Below are 26565 nucleotides of genomic sequence, written 5' to 3' on the forward strand. Positions count from 1 at the left end.
TGGGAGAGACAGACCCCAAAAGACTGCAGAGAAAGGTGGGAGAGACAGACCCCAAAAGACTGCAGAGAAAGCTGGGAGAGACAGACCCCAAAAGACTGCAGAGAAAGCTGGGAGAGACAGACCCCAAAAGACTGCAGAGAAAGATCGGAGAGACAGACCCCAAAAGACTGCAGAGAAAGCTGGAGAGACAGACCCCGAAAGACTGCAGAGAAAGGTGGGAGAGACAGACCCCAAAAGACTGCAGAGAAAGCTGGAGAGACAGACCCCAAAAGACTGCAGAGAAAGGTGGGAGAGACAGACCCCAAAAGACTGCAGAGAAAGGCGGGAGAGACAGACCCCAAAAGACTGCAGAGAAAGCTGGAGAGACAGACCCCAAAAGACTGCAGAGAAAGGTGGGAGAGACAGACCCCAAAAGACTGCAGGGAAAGGTGGGAGAGACAGACCCCAAAAGACTGCAGAGAAAGATGGGAGAGACAGACCCCAAAAGACTGCAGGGAAAGATGGGAGAGACAGACCCCAAAAGACTGCAGAGAAAGGTGGAGAGACAAACCCCAAAAGACTGCAGAGAAAGATGGAGAGACAGACCCCAAAAGATTGCAGGGAAAGGTGGGAGAGACAGACCCCAAAAGACTGCAGAGAAAGGTGGGAGAGACAGACCCCAAAAGACTGCAGAGAAAGGTGGGAGAGACAGACCCCAAAAGACTGTAGAGAAAGGAGGAGAGAGACAGACCCCAAAAGACTGCAGAGAAAGGTGGGAGAGACAGACCCCAAAAGACTGCAGAGAAAGCTGGAGAGATAGACCCCAAAAGACTGCAGGGAAAGGTGGGAGAGACAGACCCCAAAAGACTGCAGAGAAAGGTGGGAGAGACAGACCCCAAAAGACTGCAGAGAAAGGTGGAGAGACAGACCCGAAAAGACGGCAGAGAAAGCTGGAGAGACAGACCCCAAAAGACTGCAGAGAAAGATGGAGAGACAGACCCCAAAAGACGGCAGAGAAAGCTGGAGAGACAGACCCCAAAAGATTGCAGGGAAAGGTGGGAGAGACAGACCCCAAAAGACTGCAGAGAAAGGTGGGAGAGACAGACCCCAAAAGACTGCAGAGAAAGGTGGGAGAGACAGTCCCCAAAAGACTGCAGAGAAAGCTGGAGAGACAGACCCCAAAATACTGCAGAGAAAGCTGGAGAGACAGACCCAAAAAGACTGCATTGAAAGGTGGGAGAGACAGACCCCAAAAGACTGTAGAGAAAGGAGGAGAGAGACAGACCCCAAAAGACTGCAGAGAAAGGTGGGAGAGACAGACCCCCAAAGACTGCAGAGAAAGCTGGAGAGGTAGACCCCAAAAGACTGCAGGGAAAGGTGGGAGAGACAGACCCCAAAATACTGCAGAGAAAGGTGGGAGAGACAGACCCCAAAAGACTGCAGAGAAAGGTGGGAGAGACAGACCCCAAAAGACTGCAGAGAAAGGTGGGAGAGACAGACCCCAAAAGACTGCAGAGAAAGGTGGGAGAGACAGACCCCAAAAGACTGCAGAGAAAGGTGGGAGAGACAGACCCCAAAAGACTGCAGAGAAAGGTGGGAGAGACAGACCCCAAAAGACTGCAGAGAAAGCTGGGAGAGACAGACCCCAAAAGACTGCAGGGAAAGGTGGGAGAGACAGACCCCAAAAGACTGCAGAGAAAGGTGGGAGAGACAGACCCCAAAAGACTGCAGAGAAAGCTGGAGAGATAGACCCCAAAAGACTGCAGGGAAAGGTGGGAGAGACAGACCCCAAAAGACTGCAGAGAAAGGTGGGAGAGACAGACCCCAAAAGACTGCAGAGAAAGGTGGGAGAGACAGACCCCAAAAGACTGCAGAGAAAGCTGGGAGAGACAGACCCCAAAAGACTGCAGGGAAAGGTGGGAGAGACAGACCCCAAAAGACTGCAGAGAAAGGTGGGAGAGACAGACCCCAAAAGACTGCAGAGAAAGGTGGGAGAGACAGACCCCAAAAGACTGCAGAGAAAGCTGGGAGAGACAGACCCCAAAAGACTGCAGAGAAAGCTGGGAGAGACAGACCCCAAAAGACTGCAGAGAAAGATCGGAGAGACAGACCCCAAAAGACTGCAGAGAAAGCTGGAGAGACAGACCCCGAAAGACTGCAGAGAAAGGTGGGAGAGACAGACCCCAAAAGACTGCAGAGAAAGCTGGAGAGACAGACCCCAAAAGACTGCAGAGAAAGGTGGGAGAGACAGACCCCAAAAGACTGCAGAGAAAGGCGGGAGAGACAGACCCCAAAAGACTGCAGAGAAAGCTGGAGAGACAGACCCCAAAAGACTGCAGAGAAAGGTGGGAGAGACAGACCCCAAAAGACTGCAGGGAAAGGTGGGAGAGACAGACCCCAAAAGACTGCAGAGAAAGATGGGAGAGACAGACCCCAAAAGACTGCAGGGAAAGATGGGAGAGACAGACCCCAAAAGACTGCAGAGAAAGGTGGAGAGACAAACCCCAAAAGACTGCAGAGAAAGATGGAGAGACAGACCCCAAAAGATTGCAGGGAAAGGTGGGAGAGACAGACCCCAAAAGACTGCAGAGAAAGGTGGGAGAGACAGACCCCAAAAGACTGCAGAGAAAGGTGGGAGAGACAGACCCCAAAAGACTGTAGAGAAAGGAGGAGAGAGACAGACCCCAAAAGACTGCAGAGAAAGGTGGGAGAGACAGACCCCAAAAGACTGCAGAGAAAGCTGGAGAGATAGACCCCAAAAGACTGCAGGGAAAGGTGGGAGAGACAGACCCCAAAAGACTGCAGAGAAAGGTGGGAGAGACAGACCCCAAAAGACTGCAGAGAAAGGTGGGAGAGACAGACCCCAAAAGACTGCAGAGAAAGCTGGGAGAGACAGACCCCAAAAGACTGCAGGGAAAGGTGGGAGAGACAGACCCCAAAAGACTGCAGAGAAAGGTGGGAGAGACAGACCCCAAAAGACTGCAGAGAAAGCTGGGAGAGACAGACCCCAAAAGACTGCAGAGAAAGCTGGGAGAGACAGACCCCAAAAGACTGCAGAGAAAGATCGGAGAGACAGACCCCAAAAGACTGCAGAGAAAGCTGGAGAGACAGACCCCGAAAGACTGCAGAGAAAGGTGGGAGAGACAGACCCCAAAAGACTGCAGAGAAAGCTGGAGAGACAGACCCCAAAAGACTGCAGAGAAAGGTGGGAGAGACAGACCCCAAAAGACTGCAGAGAAAGGCGGGAGAGACAGACCCCAAAAGACTGCAGAGAAAGCTGGAGAGACAGACCCCAAAAGACTGCAGAGAAAGGTGGGAGAGACAGACCCCAAAAGACTGCAGGGAAAGGTGGGAGAGACAGACCCCAAAAGACTGCAGAGAAAGATGGGAGAGACAGACCCCAAAAGACTGCAGGGAAAGATGGGAGAGACAGACCCCAAAAGACTGCAGAGAAAGGTGGAGAGACAAACCCCAAAAGACTGCAGAGAAAGATGGAGAGACAGACCCCAAAAGATTGCAGGGAAAGGTGGGAGAGACAGACCCCAAAAGACTGCAGAGAAAGCTGGAGAGACAGACCCCAAAATACTGCAGGGAAAGCTGGAGAGACAGACCCCAAAAGACTGCAGAGAAAGCTGGAGAGACAGACCCCAAAAGATTGCAGGGAAAGGTGGGAGAGACAGACCCCAAAAGACTGCAGAGAAAGGTGGAGAGACAGACCCCAAAAGAATGCAGAGAAAGCTAGAGAGACAGACCCCGAAAGACTGCAGAGAAAGCTGGAGAGACAGACCCCAAAAGACTGCAGAGAAAGCTGGAGAGACAGACCCCAAAATACTGCAGGGAAAGCTGGAGAGACAGACCCCAAAAGACTGCAGAGAAAGCTGGAGAGACAGACCCCAAAATACTGCAGGGAAAGCTGGAGAGACAGACCCCAAAATACTGCAGGCAAAGCTGGAGAGACAGACCCCAAAAGACTGCAGAGAAAGCTGGAGAGCAGACCCCAAAATACTGCAGGGAAAGCTGGAGAGACAGACCCCAAAAGATTGCAGGGAAAGGTGGGAGAGACAGACCCCAAAAGACGGCAGAGAAAGGTGGAGAGACAGACTCCAAAAGACTGCAGAGAAAGGTGGGAGAGACAGACCCCAAAAGACGGCAGAGAAAGGTGGGAGAGACAAACCCCAAAAGACTGCAGAGAAAGGTGGAGAGACAGACAGACCCCAAGAGACTGCAGAGAAAGCTGGAGAGACAGACCCCAAAAGACTGCAGAGAAAGATGGGAGAGACAGACCCCAAAAGACTGCAGAGAAAGCTGGAGAGACAGACCCCAAAAGACTGCAGAGAAAGGTGGGAGAGACACACCCCAAAATACTGCAGGGAAAGGTGGGAGAGACAGACCCCAAAAGACTGCAGAGAAAGCTGGAGAGACAGACCCCAAAATACTGCAGGGAAAGCTGGAGAGACAGACCCCAAAATACTGCAGGGAAAGCTGGAGAGACAGACCCCAAAAGACTGCAGAGAAAGCTGGAGAGACAGCCTCCAAAAGATTGCAGGGAAAGGTGGGAGAGACAGACCCCAAAAGACTGCAGAGAAAGGTGGAGAGACAGACCCGAAAAGACGGCAGAGAAAGCTGGAGAGACAGACCCCAAAAGACTGCAGAGAAAGATGGAGAGACAGACCCCAAAAGACGGCAGAGAAAGCTGGAGAGACAGACCCCAAAAGATTGCAGGGAAAGGTGGGAGAGACAGACCCCAAAAGACTGCAGAGAAAGGTGGGAGAGACAGACCCCAAAAGACTGCAGAGAAAGGTGGGAGAGACAGTCCCCAAAAGACTGCAGAGAAAGCTGGAGAGACAGACCCCAAAAGACTGCAGAGAAAGCTGGAGAGACAGACCCCAAAAGACTGCAGAGAAAGCTGGAGAGACAGACCCCAAAAGACTGCAGGGAAAGGTGGGAGAGACAGACCCCAAAAGACTGCAGAGAAAGGTGGGAGAGACAGACCCCAAAAGACTGTAGAGAAAGGAGGAGAGAGACAGACCCCAAAAGACTGCAGAGAAAGGTGGGAGAGACAGACCCCAAAAGACTGCAGAGAAAGCTGGAGAGACAGACCCCAAAAGACTGCAGAGAAAGGTGGGAGAGACAGACCCCAAAAGACTGCAGGGAAAGCTGGGAGAGACAGACCCCAAAAGATTGCAGGGAAAGGTGGGAGAGACAGACTCCAAAAGACTGCAGAGAAAGGTGGGAGAGACAGACCCCAAAAGACTGCAGAGAAAGCTGGGAGAGACAGACCCCAAAAGACTGCAGAGAAAGCTGGGAGAGACCGACCCCAAAAGACTGCAGAGAAAGCTGGAGAGACAGACAGACCCCAAAAGACTGCAGAGAAAGGTGGAGAGACAGACAGACCCCAAAAGACTGCAGAGAAAGCTGGAGAGACAGACCCCAAAAGACTGCAGAGAAAGGTGGAGAGACAGACAGACCCCAAAAGACTGCAGAGAAAGGTGGAGAGACAGACAGACCCCAAAAGACTGCAGAGAAAGCTGGAGAGACAGACCCCAAAAGACTGCAGAGAAAGATGGGAGAGACAGACCCCAAAAGACTGCAGAGAAAGCTGGAGAGACAGACCCCAAAAGACTGCAGAGAAAGGTGGGAGAGACAGACCCCAAAATACTGCAGGGAAAGGTGGGAGAGACAGACCCCAAAAGACTGCAGAGAAAGATGGGAGAGACAGACCCCAAAAGACTGCAGAGAAAGCTGTAGAGACAGACAGACCCCAAAGGACTGCAGAGAAACGTGGAGAGACAGACAGACCCCAAAAGACTGCAGAGAAAGCTGGAGAGACAGACAGACCCCAAAAGACTGCAGAGAAAGGTGGAGAGACAGACAGACCCCAAAAGACTGCAGAGAAAGCTGGAGAGACAGACCCCAAAAGACTGCAGAGAAAGATGGGAGAGACAGACCCCAAAAGACTGCAGAGAAAGCTGGAGAGACAGACCCCAAAAGACTGCAGAGAAAGGTGGGATAGACAGACCCCAAAATACTGCAGGGAAAGGTGGGAGAGACAGACCCCAAAAGACTGCAGAGAAAGCTGGAGAGACAGACCCCAAAATACTGCAGGGAAAGCTGGAGAGACAGACCCCAAAAGACTGCAGAGAAAGGTGGGAGAGATAGACCCCAAAAGACTGCAGAGAAAGGTGGGAGAGACAGACCCCAAAAGACTGCAGGGAAAGTTGGGAAAGACAGACCCCAAAAGACTGCAGAGAAAGGTGGGAGAGACAGACCCCAAAAGACTGTAGAGAAAGGAGGAGAGACAGACCCCAAAAGACTGCAGAGAAAGATGAGAGAGACAGACCCCCAAAAGACTTCAGAGAAAGCTGGGAGAGACAGACCCCAAAAGACTGCAGGGAAAGGTGGGAGAGACAGACCCCAAAAGACTGCAGAGAAAGCTGGAGAGACAGACCCCAAAATACTGCAGGGAAAGGTGGGAGAGACAGACCCCAAAAGACTGCAGAGAAAGGTGGAGAGACAGACCCGAAAAGACGGCAGAGAAAGCTGGAGAGACAGACCCCAAAAGACTGCAGAGAAAGCTGGAGAGACAGACCCCAAAAGACGGCAGAGAAAGCTGGAGAGACAGACCCCAAAAGATTGCAGGGAAAGGTGGGAGAGACAGACCCCAAAAGACTGCAGAGAAAGGTGGGAGAGACAGACCCCAAAAGACTGCAGAGAAAGGTGGGAGAGACAGACCCCAAAAGACTGCAGAGAAAGGTGGAGAGACAGACCCCAAAAGACTGCAGAGAAAGCTGGAGAGACAGACCCCAAAAGACTGCAGAGACAGCTGGAGAGACAGACCCCAAAAGACTGCAGGGAAAGGTGGGAGAGACAGACCCCAAAAGACTGCAGAGAAAGGTGGGAGAGACAGACCCCAAAAGACTGTAGAGAAAGGAGGAGAGAGACAGACCCCAAAAGACTGCAGAGAAAGGTGGGAGAGACAGACCCCAAAAGACTGCAGAGAAAGCTGGAGAGATAGACCCCAAAAGACTGCAGGGAAAGGTGGGAGAGACAGACCCCAAAAGACTGCAGAGAAAGGTGGGAGAGACAGACCCCAAAAGACTGCAGAGAAAGGTGGGAGAGACAGACCCCAAAAGACTGCAGAGAAAGCTGGGAGAGACAGACCCCAAAAGACTGCAGGGAAAGGTGGGAGAGACAGACCCCAAAAGACTGCAGAGAAAGGTGGGAGAGACAGACCCCAAAAGACTGCAGAGAAAGCTGGGAGAGACAGACCCCAAAAGACTGCAGAGAAAGCTGGGAGAGACAGACCCCAAAAGACTGCAGAGAAAGCTGGGAGAGACAGACCCCAAAAGACTGCAGAGAAAGATCGGAGAGACAGACCCCAAAAGACTGCAGAGAAAGATCGGAGAGACAGACCCCAAAAGACTGCAGAGAAAGCTGGAGAGACAGACCCCGAAAGACTGCAGAGAAAGGTGGGAGAGACAGACCCCAAAAGACTGCAGAGAAAGCTGGAGAGACAGACCCCAAAAGACTGCAGAGAAAGGTGGGAGACACAGACTCCAAAAGACTGCAGAGAAAGGCGGAAGAGACAGACCCCAAAAGACTGCAGAGAAAGCTGGAGAGACAGACCCCAAAAGACTGCAGAGAAAGGTGGGAGAGACAGACCCCAAAAGACTGCAGGGAAAGGTGGGAGAGACAGACCCCAAAAGACTGCAGAGAAAGATGGGAGAGACAGACCCCAAAAGACTGCAGGGAAAGATGGGAGAGACAGACCCCAAAAGACTGCAGAGAAAGCTGGGAGAGACAGACCCCAAAAGACTGCAGAGAAAGGTGGAGAGACAGACCCCAAAAGACTGCAGCAGTAATGGCAGCGAAAGGTGGTCCTACAAAGGGGGCTGAATACAAATTCATGGCACAATTTTCAGACTTATATTTTTAGTACACCTTGTATCATTCCCTTTACTCGTCACTAATACTCGTTACTTTGTGTTATTATCACATAAAATCCCAATAAAATACATTTAAGTTTGTGGGTGTAACGTGAAACAAAATGAGGAAAAAGTTCATGGGGTGTGAAGACTTTTTCAAGACAATGTATTGTCCTTTATCATCCTCGGTATATTATAATTTCTGAATCTCCGTATATTTTCATCTATGTGATCAGTTGTCAATCAGGTCCATCAGCTACAAACACCATCATTATTAATTACTGTCGTAGTTTTGATGGAGTTTTATATGGAGACCTCGGCCTAATATTCTTCTTCTTATCCAGGTTAAGAAGGGGACATAAACCTAATGTTCTTCTTATAAAGGTCCACAATCAGACCTCGATATAATGACCTTCTTCTAATTCCAATCATTTTATTAACATTTTATAAATGGTTAGAAGGGGAAAGGGTACGGGAAGGAAAGAAAGTTGATCTTTATTGGGTAAACTTAGGGAAGATGAAGGAAGGGAATAGAGGGACGGAGAGGAGAATAACTACAATATTGTAATATTATTATTAACTGGTTATAATATTACATTTGAAATCTACTAATAGGGTTTAACATTTCTGTGAACATAAGTTTAAAGTGAAATCACAAAACTTTACAGAGGAGAATATGAAAGTATTACGAAACAAATATTCTGTAATATTAGACATAAAATATTAAGAATGAAACATAATATCAGTCAGTAACCATTTCAAGAAGTTGTCAAAGTCTTAAACAAAACTTAGCTAATTAGAGGAAAAGTTAATCCAGGGTCCCCATGTCTTCTAGGACTTTGGCTCCTCTCATAAGAATTATGAAGAGTTATTTTGTCTACAATATCTTCAATGGGGGCAATGGATGTTTTTTTGCCAATTTGCTTTTACGACATTTTTAGCTACTAGAAAAACGTGAATTAGTATCGATCTCAAAGATGGATTTACCACATCCAAATCTAAAGATAGTAAAACCATTTGGAGAAGTAAGATAACGTTCTGTCTTATTATCTGATTAATAAGTGATGATATTTCTTTCCAAAGAATGTTGACGTTTGGGACATTCCCATAGAATGGGTAATAAATCTCCCTCGAGCCCCCCAATCCCTCCAACAAAGAGGAGATCGCTTTGGGAAAGTCTTTGCTAGTTTATTTGGGAGTAAAATACCATCTAGAGACGAGTTATTGGTTGAATTGGAAAGAAGTAACCTAATGGGGTCAGTTGCTAGAGCTTTTAGTTATAAGAGGATAGATATTGTTTTCCTCATACTATTGAAAATTCCAATGTCGGAATCAGTTCTCTTATTATTACACATTTTTAGGTTTTTGGAAGGGAATAAATCGGATTCCATCATGGAAATCCCTGATTTTCTTTAAGATTTCCAAGAGTCGGGAATTTTTTTGCCCAGAAATAAGTTGAGATGTTTTTGATTTGATCAAATTTTGGCATTTTTCTGCTTGAAACACTAGCAACTTTTTCCCGTGCATGAATAACTGCTGATATAGGGGGGTGTTGGGGACGTGTAAGAGAGGGATTAATAATAAGTAGAGAAACTGCTATTGGAATAAGCTTCCAGATCTGTCCAAGCCGGAGATTTTATTCTTCCAGTTTTGAGATCGCTTAATTAAGTTGGTACAATAATAATTATTTACATTTGGTAATCCAAGAAATCCACGTAGTTTGTTCTTAAGTAGCATTTTATTGGAGGTCCTAACTCTCGTTTGATTCCAGATTAATTTGTTTAATAGTGATTGTAACTTATTGATGAATTTTTGGGGGAATTGCTCTGAATACATATAACATTTTTGGTAATGTAATTATCTTTGTTTTTTTGAGTCATTTTTTAAGTCTGCTTGCACCGTGTTCTTTATGTAATTCAATTGTGGTTTTAAAATCTCTGGCGAGGATTATTCCCGGGTACGAGACGGCCTCATTTTCCCAGTTAAAGGATGAGTTTGTTTTTTTTATGGAATTGATAAGGTTGTTGCTTAAATTAAAGTCTAGTATTTCTGATTTTGTGATATTAATTTTGCAGTAAAATTGCAAATGATTCAATTGTTTGAATGACTTCTTTAATAGAAGACAAAGGATTTCCAAGGGGGAGTATGATGTCGTCGGCAGAAAAAGGCCAATTTTAAGTTGCCGTTTATCCGTTAGGATATCTTTTTTGATTTTAGAATTGCTTCTTATTGATTCAGCAAATGGTTCGATTATTAGTGCAAAGAGCAAAGGAGACAGAGGGCAGCCCCTGTCCAGCGCCATTTGCGATTTGAAACAATTTAGATCGGTGATTATTTGCATGCATTTTAGCCGTTGGGTGTGAATAAAGGGCCATAATTGTCCTGATAAGTTGAGAGTTAAAACCAAAATTTGAGAAGAGCGACTTTTAAGAAGTCCCAGTTGATTCTATCGAAAAGACTTCTCGGCTTTCGATAGAAACATCAAAAGTATTGATGTTTTTTTTAGAGCATTTTATAATGTCAATTAGATGTAATATTCTTCTTGTTGCATCTACAGTCTGACGACCCTCAATGAAGCCCAACTGATCGCTATCTATAATTCCAGGAAGAATTTTCTTAAGTCTATTTGCAATAATAAGTATTGTTAAGATTAGTCAATTGTGTCTGAGTTACCGAAGGGAGATTCATCGGTGATTAAGAAGACATGTACAGTTATATGAAAAAGTTTGGGCACCCCTATTAATCTTAAGCTTAATGTTTTATAAAAATTGGTGTTTTTGCAACAGCTATTTCAGTTTGATATATGTAATAACTGTTGGATACAGTAATGTTTCTGCCTTGAAATGAGGTTTATTGTACTAACAGAAAATGTGCAATCTGCATTCAAACAAAATTTGACAGATGCATAAGTATGGGCACCTCACCAGAAAAGTGACATTAATATTTAGTAGATCCTCCTTTTGCCTCTAGTCGCTTCCTGTAGCTTTTAATGAGTTCCTGGATCCTGGATGAAGGTATTTTTGACCATTCCTCTTTACAAAACAATTCCAGTTCAGTTAAGTTTGATGGTCGCCGAGCATGGACAGCCCTCTTCAAATGATCCCACAGATGTTCAATGATGTTCAGGTCTGGGGACTGGGATGGCCATTCCAGAACATTGTAATTGTTCCTCTGCATGAATGCCTGAGTAGATTTGGAGCGGTGTTTTGGATCATTGTCTTGCTGAAAGATCCATCCCCTGCGTAACTTCAGCTTTATCACTGATTCTTGAACATTATTGTCAAGAATCTGCTGATACTGAGTGGAATCCATGCGTCCCTCATCTTTAACAAGATTCCCGGTGCCGGCATTGGCCACACAGCCCCAAAGCATGATGGAACCTCCACCAAATTTTACTGTGGGTAGCAAGTGTTTTTCTTGGAATGCTGTGTTTTTTTGCCACCATGCATAACGCCTTTTTGTATGACCAAACAACTCAATCTTGGTTTCATCAGTCCACAGGACCTTCTTCCAAAAAGAAATTGGCTTCTCCAAATGTGCTTTTGCATACCTCAGCCGACTTTGTTTGTGGCGTGCTTGCAGAAACGGCTTCTTTTGCATCACTCTCCCATACAGCTTCTCCTTGTGCAAAGTGCGTTGTATAGTTGACCGATGCACAGTGACACCATCTGCAGCAATTTGATGCTGCAGCTCTCTGGAGGTGGTCTGAGGATTGTCCTTGACTGATCTCACCATTCTTCTTCTCTGCCTTTCTGATGTTTTTCTTGGCCTGCCACTTCTGGCCTTAACAAGAACTGTCCCTGTGTTCTTCCATTTCCTTACTATGTTCCTCACAGTGGAAACTGACAGGTTAAATCTCTGAGACAGCTTTTTGTATCCTTCCCCTGAACAACTATGTTGAATAATCTTTGTTTTCAGATCATTTGACAGTTGTTTTGAGGAGCCCATGATGCCACTCTTCAGAGGAGATTCAAACAGGAGAACAACTTGCAAGTGGCAACTTTAAGTAGCTTTTCTCATGATTGCATACACCTGGCTATGAAGTTCAAAGCTCAGTGACGTTACAAAACCAAAAAATGTGCTTTAGTAAGTCAGTAAAAAGTAGGTAGGAGTATTTAAAACAAGAAAATGATAAGGGTGCCCATACTTATGCACCTGTCAAATTTTGTTTGAATGCAGATTGCACATTTTCTGTTACTACAATAAACCTCATTTCAAGGCAGAAACATTACTGTGTCCAACAGTTATTACATATATCAAACTGAAATAGCTGTTGCAAAAACACCAATTTTTATAAAACATTAAGCTTAAGATTAATAGGGGTGCCCAAACTTTTTCATATAACTGTATTATTTCTTTGGAAGGTTGGAGCGTCTGTGGGTCAAACTTGAAATTGTTTCGATTATCATAGTAATCGGCAAAAGAGTCAACAATGTCCTCTGGATGATTTGGCTGTGGAACCACTTTAGTTTTTTAATTTTGTTGATTCTACGTTTGATTCTTAGCAATTTTAACTCTTTGTGCCATAAGTCTTGTAGGTTTGTTATAAGAAGTGTAAAATGTAGTTTTTTTTCTTTTTTGCAAAGTTTGTCCTGTTCAGAGAATAATGCATTTCTTAGGTCTGATCTTGAGGATTTCCTTATGAATTCGTTGAGGATGGAGTTGTGAGATTTTGCTGAATTTTTTTTTCTTTCTCCAAAAAGCTCTGACTGTATATATTTTTTTTTTCCTGTTCTCTTTTTTTATTATTTTTGCATTAGTATTCCCCTCAGAACTGCCTTATGTGCATTCCATAACATAAATGGGCGGACGTCTTCTACATTATTTCCTTTTAAAGTAATTCGCAATGGCGTTTTCAATATCTTTTTTTTTTTAGATTTAGGGGAACGTAGGAGAAGAGAATTACAAGTAAGGAGATGAGGGGTTTCCTAAATATACATCACAGGCGATTGATGAATGGTCTGAAAATGATTTTGGATAATTGAGAGCTTTCTAAATTTGGATATTGATAGAGAATCTGTTAAAAATCAAGTCTATACGAGAGAAGGATTTGTGAGCATCAGAATAAAATGTATATTCAATGGAATAGGTATTTAAGCATCGAAAAACATCAAGGAGTTCTTCTTTATTTAACCAATTTTTCAATGGAGGGACAGAATGTCGTGAATGGGCAGAATAATGACCTTCTTCTAACCCAGGTCCATATGGAGACCTCAACCTGATGTTCTTCTTGTCCTGTTTCATTAGGAGATTTTAATCTGATGTTTTTCTTATCCGGGTTCATACGACGACCTCAACCTTATGCTATTCTTATTATGAAGGTCCATATGGAGACCCCCAACCTAATGTTCTACATATTAATAAGGTCCATAAAGAAACCTCCATCTAATATTCTTCTGCTTATCCATGTCGCTACAACAACATTGACCTGAAGTTCTACTTGTCCAAGTTCATTAGGAGACTTCCACTAGATGATCTTATTTTTATCCAGGTTTATAAGGAGACCACAACCTAATGTTCTTCTTCCTATTGAGGTCCATAAGAAGCCCTCAACCTGTTATTTTACTTTTTTTTGCGCAGGCTATTTGTGATGTATGTATAAAATGTAATACTTCCTTTTGCTTTCAGTGCTGTTGGATGCAGATGGTCACATCTCAGACAAGGACCACTGGCCGGCCATCCTTCATTGACTTCATCAAGCCACCAGAGAAGATTTCCAAGAGTCCAGTCCTGGTAGTTTTCTATCACTGTGAGAGGAACCAGGTGGTCCACATTGACATTTTAGCCTCTTCTCTCTCTCGGTCCCTAGTTGGTATATTTAAAAAACGCTGGACTTGCAGCCCTAATGGCGCAGAGTCAAGCCGAGAAATCAAGGTAGACTTTCCGGACCAGATGGTCTACAAAGAAGACTATTTCTTGAGACGGCCTATTCATGTGACAGACGTACTGCTGAGAGCATGGATCTCAGATTATCCTATTGACTTTGACAAGCCGGACAGTCACTCGTACAGCAAAACGGTGGTGAAGACATCTCACCGAATGAAGGCGTTACCTCTATACAGCCGACCTTACAAAGACCACCGGAGGACTCTCCTCTGGGACCAGGATCTTCTATGGAATCTCACAATGGATAAAATCATACAGTGTCCGGTGGAGGCAGGTGAGGGATGATGAAGACGTTGATCTGAAATATATTGATGGTTCCATGCATTTATCAGCCTCCTCCAATGGTTCTTGGGTGAGGGTTCAGTATTTTGTGTGAAGGCATCAACTTCCTTCCTTTTTTTGGAAAAAAAAACAACAACATTTAAAGGAAATGTCAAATATCAGGAGGAGATGAGCTGATTGATATATGTTACCATGTGTAGCATCAAATGAGTGGTCCTAATCAGAGACAGCCCGCCCCGTTACTGTGCGTAGAGGGTGCTATGGCTAATCAGATGGTATAATATATGGATGTAGATGAGGACAGAGAAGCCCCTGGAGATGGATGTGGGGGGCACATACTTTCCTCCATATTAATGTCTATGGATGTAGATGAGGACAGAGAAGCCCCCGGAGGTGGATGTGGGGGGCACATACTTTTCCCCATATTAATGTCTATGGATATAGATGAGGACAGAGAAGCCCCCGGAGGTGGATGTGGGGGGGGCACATACTTTCCTCCATATTAATGTCTATGGATGTAGATGAGGACAGAGAAGCCCCTGGAGGTGGATGTGGGGGGCACATACTTTTCTCCATATTAATGTCTATGGATGTAGATGAGGACAGAGAAGCCCCTGGAGGTGGATGTGGGGGGCACATACTTTTCTCCATATTAATGTCTATGGATGTAGATGAGGACAGAGAAGCCCCCGGAGGTGGATGTGGGGGGCACATACTTTCCTCCATATTAATGTCTATGGATGTAGATGAGGACAGAGAAGCCCCCGGAGGTGGATGTGGGGGGCACATACTTTCTCCATATTAATGTCTATGGATGTAGATGAAGGACAGAGAAGCCCCCGGAGGTGGATGTGGGGGGCACATACTTTTCTCCATATTAATGTCTATGGATGTAGATGAAGGACAGAGAAGCCCCTGGAGGTGGATGTGGGGGGCACATACTTTCCTCCATATTAATGTCTATGGATGTAGATGAGGACAGAGAAGCCCCCGGAGGTGGATGTGGGGGGTACATACTTTCCTCCATATTAATGTCTATGGATGTAGATGAGGACAGAGAAGCCCCTGGAGGTGGATGTGGGGGGCACATACTTTTCTCTATATTAATGTCTATGGATGTACATGAGGACAGAGAAGCCCCTGGAGGTGGATGTGGGGGGCACATACTTTTCTCCATATTAATGTCTATGGATGTAGATGAGGACAGAGAAGCCCCCGGAGGTGGATGTGGGGGGCACATACTTTCCTCCATATTAATGTCTATGGATGTAGATGAGGACAGAGAAGCCCCTGGAGGTGGATGTGGGGGGCACATACTTTTCTCCATATTAATGTCTATGGATGTAGATGAGGACAGAGAAGCCCCTGGGGGTGGATGTGGGGGGCACATACTTTTCTCCATATTAATGTCTATGGATGTAGATGAGGACAGAGAAGCCCCCGGAGGTGGATGTGGGGGGCACATACTTTCCTCCATATTAATGTCTATGGATGTAGATGAGGACAGAGAAGCCCCCGGAGGTGGATGTGGGGGGCACATACTTTCTCCATATTAATGTCTATGGATGTAGATGAAGGACAGAGAAGCCCCCGGAGGTGGATGTGGGGGGCACATACTTTTCTCCATATTAATGTCTATGGATGTAGATGAAGGACAGAGAAGCCCCCGGAGGTGGATGTGGGGGGCATATACTTTCCTCCATATTAATGTCTATGGATGTAGATGAGGACAGAGAAGCCCCTGGAGGTGGATGTGGGGGGCACATACTTTCCTCCATATTAATGTCTATGGATGTAGATGAGGACAGAGAAGCCCCCGGAGGTGGATGTGGGGGGCACATACTTTCCTCCATATTAATGTCTATGGATGTAGATGAGGACAGAGAAGCCCCTGGAGGTGGATGTGGGGGGCACATACTTTTCTCCATATTAATGTCTATGGATGTAGATGAGGACAGAGAAGCCCCCGGAGGTGGATGTGGGGGGCACATACTTTCCTCCATATTAATGTCTATGGATGTAGATGAGGACAGAGAAGCCCCCGGAGGTGGATGTGGGGGGCACATACTTTCTCCATATTAATGTCTATGGATGTAGATGAAGGACAGAGAAGCCCCCGGAGGTGGATGTGGGGGGCACATACTTTTCTCCATATTAATGTCTATGGATGTAGATGAAGGACAGAGAAGCCCCCGGAGGTGGATGTGGGGGGCACATACTTTCTCCATATTAATGTCTATGGATGTAGATGAAGGACAGAGAAGCCCCCGGAGGTGGATGTGGGGGGCACATACTTTTCTCCATATTAATGTCTATGGATGTAGATGAAGGACAGAGAAGCCCCTGGAGGTGGATGTGGGGGGCACATACTTTCCTCCATATTAATGTCTATGGATGTAGATGAGGACAGAGAAGCCCCTGGAGGTGGATGTGGGGGGCACATACTTTTCTTCATATTAATGTCTATGGATGTAGATGAGGACAGAGAAGCCCCTGGAGGTGGATGTGGGGGGCACATACTTTCTCCATATTAATGTCTATGGATGTAGATGAGGACAGAGAAGCCCCTGGAGGTGGATGTGGGGGGCACATACTTTTCTCCATATTAATGTCTATGGATGTAGATGAGGACAGAGAAGCCCCTGGAGGTGGATGTGGGGGGCACATACTTCCTCCATATTAATGTCTATGGATGTAGATGAGGACAGAGAAGCCCCTGGAGGTGGATGTGGGGGGCACATACTTTCTCCATATTAATGTCTATGGATGTAGATGAGGACAGAGAAGCCCCTGGGGGTGGATGTGGGGGGCACATACTTTTCTCCATATTAATGTCTATGGATGTAGATGAGGACAGAGAAGCCCCCGGAGGTGGATGTGGGGGGCACATACTTTCCTCCATATTAATGTCTATGGATGTAGATGAGGACAGAGAAGCCCCCGGAGGTGGATGTGGGGGGCACATACTTTCTCCATATTAATGTCTATGGATGTAGATGAAGGACAGAGAAGCCCCCGGAGGTGGATGTGGGGGGCACATACTTTTCTCCATATTAATGTCTATGGATGTAGATGAAGGACAGAGAAGCCCCCGGAGGTGGATGTGGGGGGCATATACTTTCCTCCATATTAATGTCTATGGATGTAGATGAGGACAGAGAAGCCCCTGGAGGTGGATGTGGGGGGCACATACTTTCCTCCATATTAATGTCTATGGATGTAGATGAGGACAGAGAAGCCCCCGGAGGTGGATGTGGGGGGCACATACTTTCCTCCATATTAATGTCTATGGATGTAGATGAGGACAGAGAAGCCCCTGGAGGTGGATGTGGGGGGCACATACTTTTCTCCATATTAATGTCTATGGATGTAGATGAGGACAGAGAAGCCCCCGGAGGTGGATGTGGGGGGCACATACTTTCCTCCATATTAATGTCTATGGATGTAGATGAGGACAGAGAAGCCCCCGGAGGTGGATGTGGGGGGCACATACTTTCTCCATATTAATGTCTATGGATGTAGATGAAGGACAGAGAAGCCCCCGGAGGTGGATGTGGGGGGCACATACTTTTCTCCATATTAATGTCTATGGATGTAGATGAAGGACAGAGAAGCCCCCGGAGGTGGATGTGGGGGGCACATACTTTCTCCATATTAATGTCTATGGATGTAGATGAAGGACAGAGAAGCCCCCGGAGGTGGATGTGGGGGGCACATACTTTTCTCCATATTAATGTCTATGGATGTAGATGAAGGACAGAGAAGCCCCTGGAGGTGGATGTGGGGGGCACATACTTTCCTCCATATTAATGTCTATGGATGTAGATGAGGACAGAGAAGCCCCTGGAGGTGGATGTGGGGGGCACATACTTTTCTTCATATTAATGTCTATGGATGTAGATGAGGACAGAGAAGCCCCTGGAGGTGGATGTGGGGGGCACATACTTTCTCCATATTAATGTCTATGGATGTAGATGAGGACAGAGAAGCCCCTGGAGGTGGATGTGGGGGGCACATACTTTTCTCCATATTAATGTCTATGGATGTAGATGAGGACAGAGAAGCCCCTGGAGGTGGATGTGGGGGGCACATACTTCCTCCATATTAATGTCTATGGATGTAGATGAGGACAGAGAAGCCCCTGGAGGTGGATGTGGGGGGCACATACTTTCTCCATATTAATGTCTATGGATGTAGATGAGGACAGAGAAGCCCCCGGAGGTGGATGTGGGGGGCACATACTTTCCTCCATATTAATGTCTATGGATGTAGATGAGGACAGAGAAGCCCCCGGAGGTGGCTGTGGGGGGCACATACTTTTCTCCATATTAATGTCTATGGATGTAGATGAGGACAGAGAAGCCCCTGGAGGTGGATGTGGGGGGCACATACTTTCCTCCATATTAATGTCTATGGATGTAGATGAGGACAGAGAAGCCCCCGGAGGTGGATGTGGGGGGCACATACTTTTCTCCAAATTAATGTCTATGGATGTAGATGAGGACAGAGAAGCCCCTGGAGGTGGATGTGGGGGGCACATACTTTCCTCCATATTAATGTCTATGGATGTAGATGAGGACAGAGAAGCCCCCGGAGGTGGATGTGGGGGGCACATACTTTTCTCCAAATTAATGTCTATGGATGTAGATGAGGACAGAGAAACCCCCGGAGGTAGATGTGGGGGGCACATACTTTTCTCCAAATTAATGTCTATGGATGTAGATGAGGACAGAGAAGCCCCCGGAGGTAGATGTGGGGGGCACATACTTTTCTACATATTAATGTCTATGGATGTAGATGAGGACAGAGAAGCCCCTGGAGGTGGATGTGGGGGGCACATACTTTTCTCCATATTAATGTCTATGGATGTAGATGAGGACAGAGAAGCCCCCGGAGGTGGATGTGGGGGGCACATACTTTCCTCCATATTAATGTCTATGGATGTAGATGAGGACAGAGAAGCCCCCGGAGGTGGATGTGGGGGGCACATACTTTCTCCATATTAATGTCTATGGATGTAGATGAAGGACAGAGAAGCCCCCGGAGGTGGATGTGGGGGGCACATACTTTTCTCCATATTAATGTCTATGGATGTAGATGAAGGACAGAGAAGCCCCCGGAGGTGGATGTGGGGGGCACATACTTTCTCCATATTAATGTCTATGGATGTAGATGAAGGACAGAGAAGCCCCCGGAGGTGGATGTGGGGGGCACATACTTTTCTCCTTATTAATGTCTATGGATGTAGATGAAGGACAGAGAAGCCCCTGGAGGTGGATGTGGGGGGCACATACTTTCCTCCATATTAATGTCTATGGATGTAGATGAGGACAGAGAAGCCCCTGGAGGTGGATGTGGGGGGCACATACTTTTCTTCATATTAATGTCTATGGATGTAGATGAGGACAGAGAAGCCCCTGGAGGTGGATGTGGGGGGCACATACTTTCTCCATATTAATGTCTATGGATGTAGATGAGGACAGAGAAGCCCCTGGAGGTGGATGTGGGGGGCACATACTTTTCTCCATATTAATGTCTATGGATGTAGATGAGGACAGAGAAGCCCCTGGAGGTGGATGTGGGGGGCACATACTTCCTCCATATTAATGTCTATGGATGTAGATGAGGACAGAGAAGCCCCTGGAGGTGGATGTGGGGGGCACATACTTTCTCCATATTAATGTCTATGGATGTAGATGAGGACAGAGAAGCCCCCGGAGGTGGATGTGGGGGGCACATACTTTCCTCCATATTAATGTCTATGGATGTAGATGAGGACAGAGAAGCCCCCGGAGGTGGCTGTGGGGGGCACATACTTTTCTCCATATTAATGTCTATGGATGTAGATGAGGACAGAGAAGCCCCTGGAGGTGGATGTGGGGGGCACATACTTTCCTCCATATTAATGTCTATGGATGTAGATGAGGACAGAGAAGCCCCCGGAGGTGGATGTGGGGGGCACATACTTTTCTCCAAATTAATGTCTATGGATGTAGATGAGGACAGAGAAGCCCCTGGAGGTGGATGTGGGGGGCACATACTTTCCTCCATATTAATGTCTATGGATGTAGATGAGGACAGAGAAGCCCCCGGAGGTGGATGTGGGGGGCACATACTTTTCTCCAAATTAATGTCTATGGATGTAGATGAGGACAGAGAAACCCCCGGAGGTAGATGTGGGGGGCACATACTTTTCTCCAAATTAATGTCTATGGATGTAGATGAGGACAGAGAAGCCCCCGGAGGTAGATGTGGGGGGCACATACTTTTCTACATATTAATGTCTATGGATGTAGATGAGGACAGAGAAGCCCCTGGAGGTGGATGTGGGGGGCACATACTTTTCTCCAAATTAATGTCTATGGATGTAGATGAGGACAGAGAAACCCCCGGAGGTAGATGTGGGGGGCACATACTTTTCTCCATATTAATGTCTATGGATGTAGATGAGGACAGAGAAGCCCCCGGAGGTGGATGTGGGGGGCACATACTTTCCTCCATATTAATGTCTATGGATGTAGATGAGGATAGAGAAGCCCCCGGAGGTGGATGTGGGGGGCACATACTTTCCTCCATATTAATGTCTATGGATGTAGATGAGGATAGAGAAGCCCCTGGAGGTGGATGTGGGGGGCACATAATTTCCTCCATATTAATGTCTATAGATGTAGATGAGGACAGAGAAGCCCCTGGAGGTGGATGTGGGGGGCACATACTTTCCTCCATATTAATGTCTATGGATGTAGATGAGGACAGAGAAGCCCCCGGAGGTGGATGTGGGGGGCACATACTTTCCTCCATATTAATGTCTATGGATGTAGATGAGGATAGAGAAGCCCCTGGAGGTGGATGTGGGGGGCACATACTTTCCTCCATATTAATGTCTATAGATGTAGATGAGGACAGAGAAGCCCCTGGAGGTGGATGTGGGGGGCACATACTTTCCTCCATATTAATGTCTATGGATGTAGATGAGGACAGAGAAGCCCCCGGAGGTGGATGTGGGGGGCACATACTTTTCTCCATATTAATGTCTATGGATGTAGATGAGGACAGAGAAGCCCCCGGAGGTGGATGTGGGGGGCACATACTTTCTCCATATTAATATCTATGGATGTAGATGAGGACAGAGAAGCCCCCAGAGGTGGATGTGGGGGGCACATACTTTCCTCCATATTAATGTCTATGGATGTAGATGAGGACAGAGAAGCCCCCGGAGGTGGATGTGGGGGGCACATACTTTCCTCCATATTAATGTCTATGGATTTGGATGAGGACAGAGAAGCCCCCGGAGGTGGATGTGGGGGGCACATACTTTCCTCCATATTAATGTCTATGGATGTAGATGAGGACAGAGAAGCCCCCGGAGGTGGATGTGGGGGGCACATACTTTCCTCCATATTAATGTCTATGGATGTAGATGAGGACAGAGAAGCCCCCGGAGGTGGCTGTGGGGGGCACATACTTTTCTCCATATTAATGTCTATGGATGTAGATGAGGACAGAGAAGCCCCCGGAGATGGATGTGGGGGGCACATACTTTTCTACATATTAATGTCTATGGATGTAGATGAGGACAGAGAAGCCCCTGGAGGTGGATGTGGGGGGCACATACTTTTCTCCAAATTAATGTCTATGGATGTAGATGAGGACAGAGAAACCCCCGGAGGTAGATGTGGGGGGCACATACTTTTCTCCATATTAATGTCTATGGATGTAGATGAGGACAGAGAAGCCCCCGGAGGTGGATGTGGGGGGCACATACTTTTCTCCATATTAATGTCTATGGATGTAGATGAGGACAGAGAAGCCCCCGGAGGTGGATGTGGGGGGCACATACTTTCCTCCATATTAATGTCTATGGATGTAGATGAGGACAGAGAAGCCCCCGGAGGTGGATGTGGGGGGGCACATACTTTCTCCATATTAATGTCTATGGATGTAGATGAGGACAGAGAAGCCCCCGGAGGTGGATGTGGGGGGCACATACTTTCCTCCATATTAATGTCTATGGATGTAGATGAGGACAGAGAAGCCCCCGGAGGGGGATGTGGGGGGCACATACTTTTCTCCATATTAATGTCTATGGATGTAGATGAGGACAGAGAAGCCCCCGGAGGTGGATGTGGGGGGCACATACTTTTCCCCATATTAATGTCTATGGATGTAGATGAGGACAGAGAAGCCCCCGGAGGTGGATGTGGGGGGCACATTCTTTCCTCCATATTAATGTCTATGGATGCAGATGAGGACAGAGAAGCCCCTGGAGGTGGATGTGGGGGGCACACACTTTCCTCCATATTAATGTCTATGGATGCAGATGAGGACAGAGAAGCCCCTGGAGGTGGATGTGGGGGGCACATACTTTCCTCCATATTAATGTCTATGGATGTAGATGAGAACAGTGAAGCCCCCGGAGGTGGATGTGGGGGGCACATACTTTCCTCCATATTATTGTCTATGGATGTAGATGAGGTCAGAGAAGCCCCCGGAGGTGGATGTGGGGGGCACATACTTTCCTCCATATTAATGTCTATGGATGTAGATGAGGACAGAGAAGCCCCCGGAGGTGGATTTGGGGGGCACATACTTTCCTCCATATTAATGTCTATGGATGTAGATGAGAACAGAGAAGCCCCCGGAGGTCGATGTGGGGGGGGGGGGGGGGGGCACATACTTTTCTCCATATTAATGTCTATGGATGTAGATGAGAACAGAGAAGCCCCCGGAGGTGGATGTGGGGGGCACATACTTTCCTCCATATTAATGTCTATGGGTGTAGATGAGGATAGAGAAGCCCCCGGAGGTGGATGTGGGGGTCACATACTTTCCTCCATATTAATGTCTATGGATGTAGATGAGGACAGAGAAGCCCCTGGAGGTGGATGTGGGGGGCACATACTTTCCTCCATATTAATGTCTATGGGTGTAGATGATGATAGAGAAGCCCCCGGAGGTGGATGTGGGGGGCACATACTTTCCTCCATATTAATGTCTATGGGTGTAGATGAGGATAGAGAAGCCCCCGGAGGTGGATGTGGGGGGCACATACTTTTCTCCATATTAATGTCTATGGATGTAGATGAGGACAGAGAAGCCCCTGGAGGTGGATGTGGGGGGCACATACTTTTCTCCATATTAATGTCTATGGATGTAGATGAGGACAGAGAAGCCCCTGGAGGTGGATGTGGGGGGCACATACTTTTCTCCATATTAATGTCTATGGATGTAGATGAGGACAGAGAAGCCCCCGGAGGTGGATGTGGGGGGCACTTACTTTTCTCCATATTAATGTCTTTGGATGTAGATGAGGACAGAGAAGCCCCCGGAGGTGGATGTGGGGGGCACATACTTTCCTCCATATTAATGTCTATGGATGTAGATGAGGATAGAGAAGCCCCTTGAGGTGGATGTGGGGGGCACATACTTTCCTCCATATTAATGTCTATGGATGTAGATGAGGACAGAGAAGCCCCCGGAGGTGGATGTGGGGGGCACATACTTTCCTCCATATTAATGTCTATGGATGTAGATGAGGACAGAGAAGCCCCTGGGGGTGGATGTGGGGGGCACATACTTTCCTCCATATTAATGTCTATGGATGTAAATGAGGACAGAGAAGCCCCCGGAGGTGGATGTTGGGGGGGGGCACATACTTTCCTCCATATTAATGTCCATGGATGTAGATGAGGACAGAGAAGCCCCTGGAGGTGGATGTGGGGGGCACATACTTTCTCCATATTAATGTCTATGGATGTAGATGAGGACAGAGAAGCCCCCGGAGGTGGATGTGGGGGGCACATACTTTCTCCATATTAATGTCTATGGATGTAGATGAGGACAGAGAAGCCCCTGGAGGTGGATGTGGGGGGCACATACTTTCTCCATATTAATGTCTATGGATGTAGATGAGGACAGAGAAGCCCCCGGAGGTGGATGTGGGGGGCACATACTTTTCTCCATATTAATGTCTATGGATGTAGATGAGGACAGAGAAGCCCCTGGAGGTGGATGTGGGGGGCACATACTTTCCTCCATATTAATGTTTATCGATGTAGATGAGGACAGAGAAGCCCCCGGAGGTGGATGTGGGGGGCACATACTTTTCTCCATATTAATGTCTATGGATGTAGATGAGGAAAGAGAAGCCCCTGGAGGTGGATGTGGGGGGCACATACTTTCCTCCATATTAATGTCTATGGATGTAGATGAGGACAGAGAAGCCCCAGGAGGTGGATGTGGGGGGCACATACTTTCCTCCATATTAATGTCTATGGATGTAGATGAGGATAGAGAAGCCCCCGGAGGTGGATGTGGGGGGCACATACTTTCCTCCATATTAATGTCTATGGATGTAGATGAGGACAGAGAAGCCCCTGGAGGTGGATGTGGGGGGCACATACTTTCCTCCATATTAATGTCTATGGATGTAGATGAGGACAGAGAAGCCCCCGGAGGTGGATGTGGGGGGCACATACTTTCCTCCATATTAATGTCTATGGGTGTAGATGAGGATAGAGAAGCCCCCGGAGGTGGATGTGGGGGGCACATACTTTCCTCCATATTAATGTCTATGGATGTAGATGAGGACAGAGAAGCCCCTGGAGGTGGATGTGGGGGGCACATACTTTCCTCCATATTAATGTCTATGGGTGTAGATGAGGACAGAGAAGCCCCCGGAGGTGGATGTGGGGGGCACATACTTTCCTCCATATTAATGTCTATGGGTGTAGATGAGGATAGAGAAGCCCCCGGAGGTGGATGTGGGGGGCACATACTTTCCTCCATATTAATGTCTATGGATGTAGATGAGGACAGAGAAGCCCCCGGAGGTGGATGTGGGGGGCACATACTTTTCTCCATAATAATGTCTATGGATGTAGATGAGGACAGAGAAGCCCCCGGAGTTGGATGTGGGGGGCACATTCTTTTCTCCATATTAATGTCTATGGATGTAGATGAGGACAGAGAAGCCCCCGGAGGTGGATGTGGGGGGCACATTCTTTTCTCCATATTAATGTCTATGGATGTAGATGAGGATAGAGAAGCCCCCGGAGGTGGATGTGGGGGGCACATACTTTTCTCCATATTAATGTCTATGGATGTAGATGAGGACAGAGAAGCCCCTGGAGGTGGATGTGGGGGGCACATACTTTCCTCCATATTAATGTCTATGGATGTAGATGAGGACAGAGAAGCCCCTGGAGGTGGATGTGGGGGGCACATACTTTTCTCCATATTAATGTCTATGGATGTAGATGAGGACAGAGAAGCCCCTGGAGGTGGATGTGGGGGGCACATACTTTTCTCCATATTAATGTCTATGGATGTAGATGAGGACAGAGAAGCCCCCGGAGGTGGATGTGGGGGGCACATACTTTTCTCCATATTAATGTCTATGGATGTAGATGAGGGCAGAGAAGCCCCCGGAGGTGGAGATTGGGGGCACATACTTTTCTCCATATTAATGTCTATGGATGTAGATGAGGACAAAGAAGCCCCTGGAGGTGGATGTGGGGGGCACTTACTTTTCTCCATATTAATGTCTTTGGATGTAGATGAGGACAGAGAAGCCCCTGGAGGTGGATGTGGGGGGCACATACTTTCCTCCATATTAATGTCTATGGATGTAGATGAGGACAGAGAAGCCCCCGGAGGTGGATGTTGGGGGCACATACTTTCCTCCATATTAATGTCTATGGATGTAGATGAGGATAGAGAAGCCCCTTGAGGTGGATGTGGGGGGCACATACTTTCCTCCATATTAATGTCTATGGATGTAGATGAGGACAGAGAAGCCCCCGGAGGTGGATGTGGGGGGCACATACTTTTCTCCATATTAATGTCTATGGATGTAGATGAGGACAGAGAAGCCCCCGGAGGTGGATGTGGGGGGCACATACTTTCCTCCATATTAATGTCTATGGATGTAGATGAGGACAGAGAAGCCCCTGGAGGTGGATGTGGGGGTTACATACTTTTCTCCATATTAATGTCTATGGATGTAGATGAGGACAGAGAAGCCCCCGGAGGTGGATGTGGGGGGCACATACTTTCCTCCATATTAATGTCTATGGATGTAGATGAGGACAGAGAAGCCCCCGGAGGTGGATGTGGGGGGCATATACTTTTCTCCATACTAATGTCTATGGATGTAGATGAGGACAGAGAAGCCCCCGGAGGTGGATGTGGGGGGCACATACTTTTCTCCATATTAATGTCTATGGATGTAGATGAGGACAGAGAAGCCCCCGGAGGTGGATGTGGGGGGGGCACATACTTTTCTCCATATTAATGTCTATTGATGTAGATGAGGACAGAGAAGCCCCTGGAGGTGGATGTGGGGGGCACTTACTTTTCTCCATATTAATGTCTATGGATATAGATGAGGACAGAGAAGCCCCCGGAGGTGGATGTGGGGGGCACATACTTTTCTCCATATTAATGTCTATGGATGTAGATGAGGACAGAGAAGCCCCCGGAGGTGGATGTG

General features: G+C 47.1%; 1 protein-coding gene across 7 annotated transcripts in view; it reads left to right on the forward strand.

The window, feature by feature from the left end:
* LOC141189172 (protein sel-1 homolog 3-like) overlaps positions 1-26565 on the forward strand; it is a 265916-nt gene that overhangs the window by 96692 nt on the left and 142659 nt on the right. For all 7 annotated transcript variants that reach the window (XM_073661122.1, XM_073661124.1, XM_073661121.1 and 4 more), the window contains one exon: positions 13533-14064. In XM_073661122.1, coding sequence (XP_073517223.1) covers positions 13542-14064 — 523 coding nt within the window. In that variant the 5' untranslated portion in view covers positions 13533-13541. The remainder of the gene's footprint in view (positions 1-13532; positions 14065-26565) is intronic.

The sequence above is a fragment of the Phyllobates terribilis genome, unplaced genomic scaffold (assembly GCF_046119375.1).
Source record: "Phyllobates terribilis strain yellow unplaced genomic scaffold, ASM4611937v1 Scaffold_2__4_contigs__length_985480577, whole genome shotgun sequence".
Taxonomy (NCBI): domain Eukaryota; kingdom Metazoa; phylum Chordata; class Amphibia; order Anura; family Dendrobatidae; genus Phyllobates; species Phyllobates terribilis.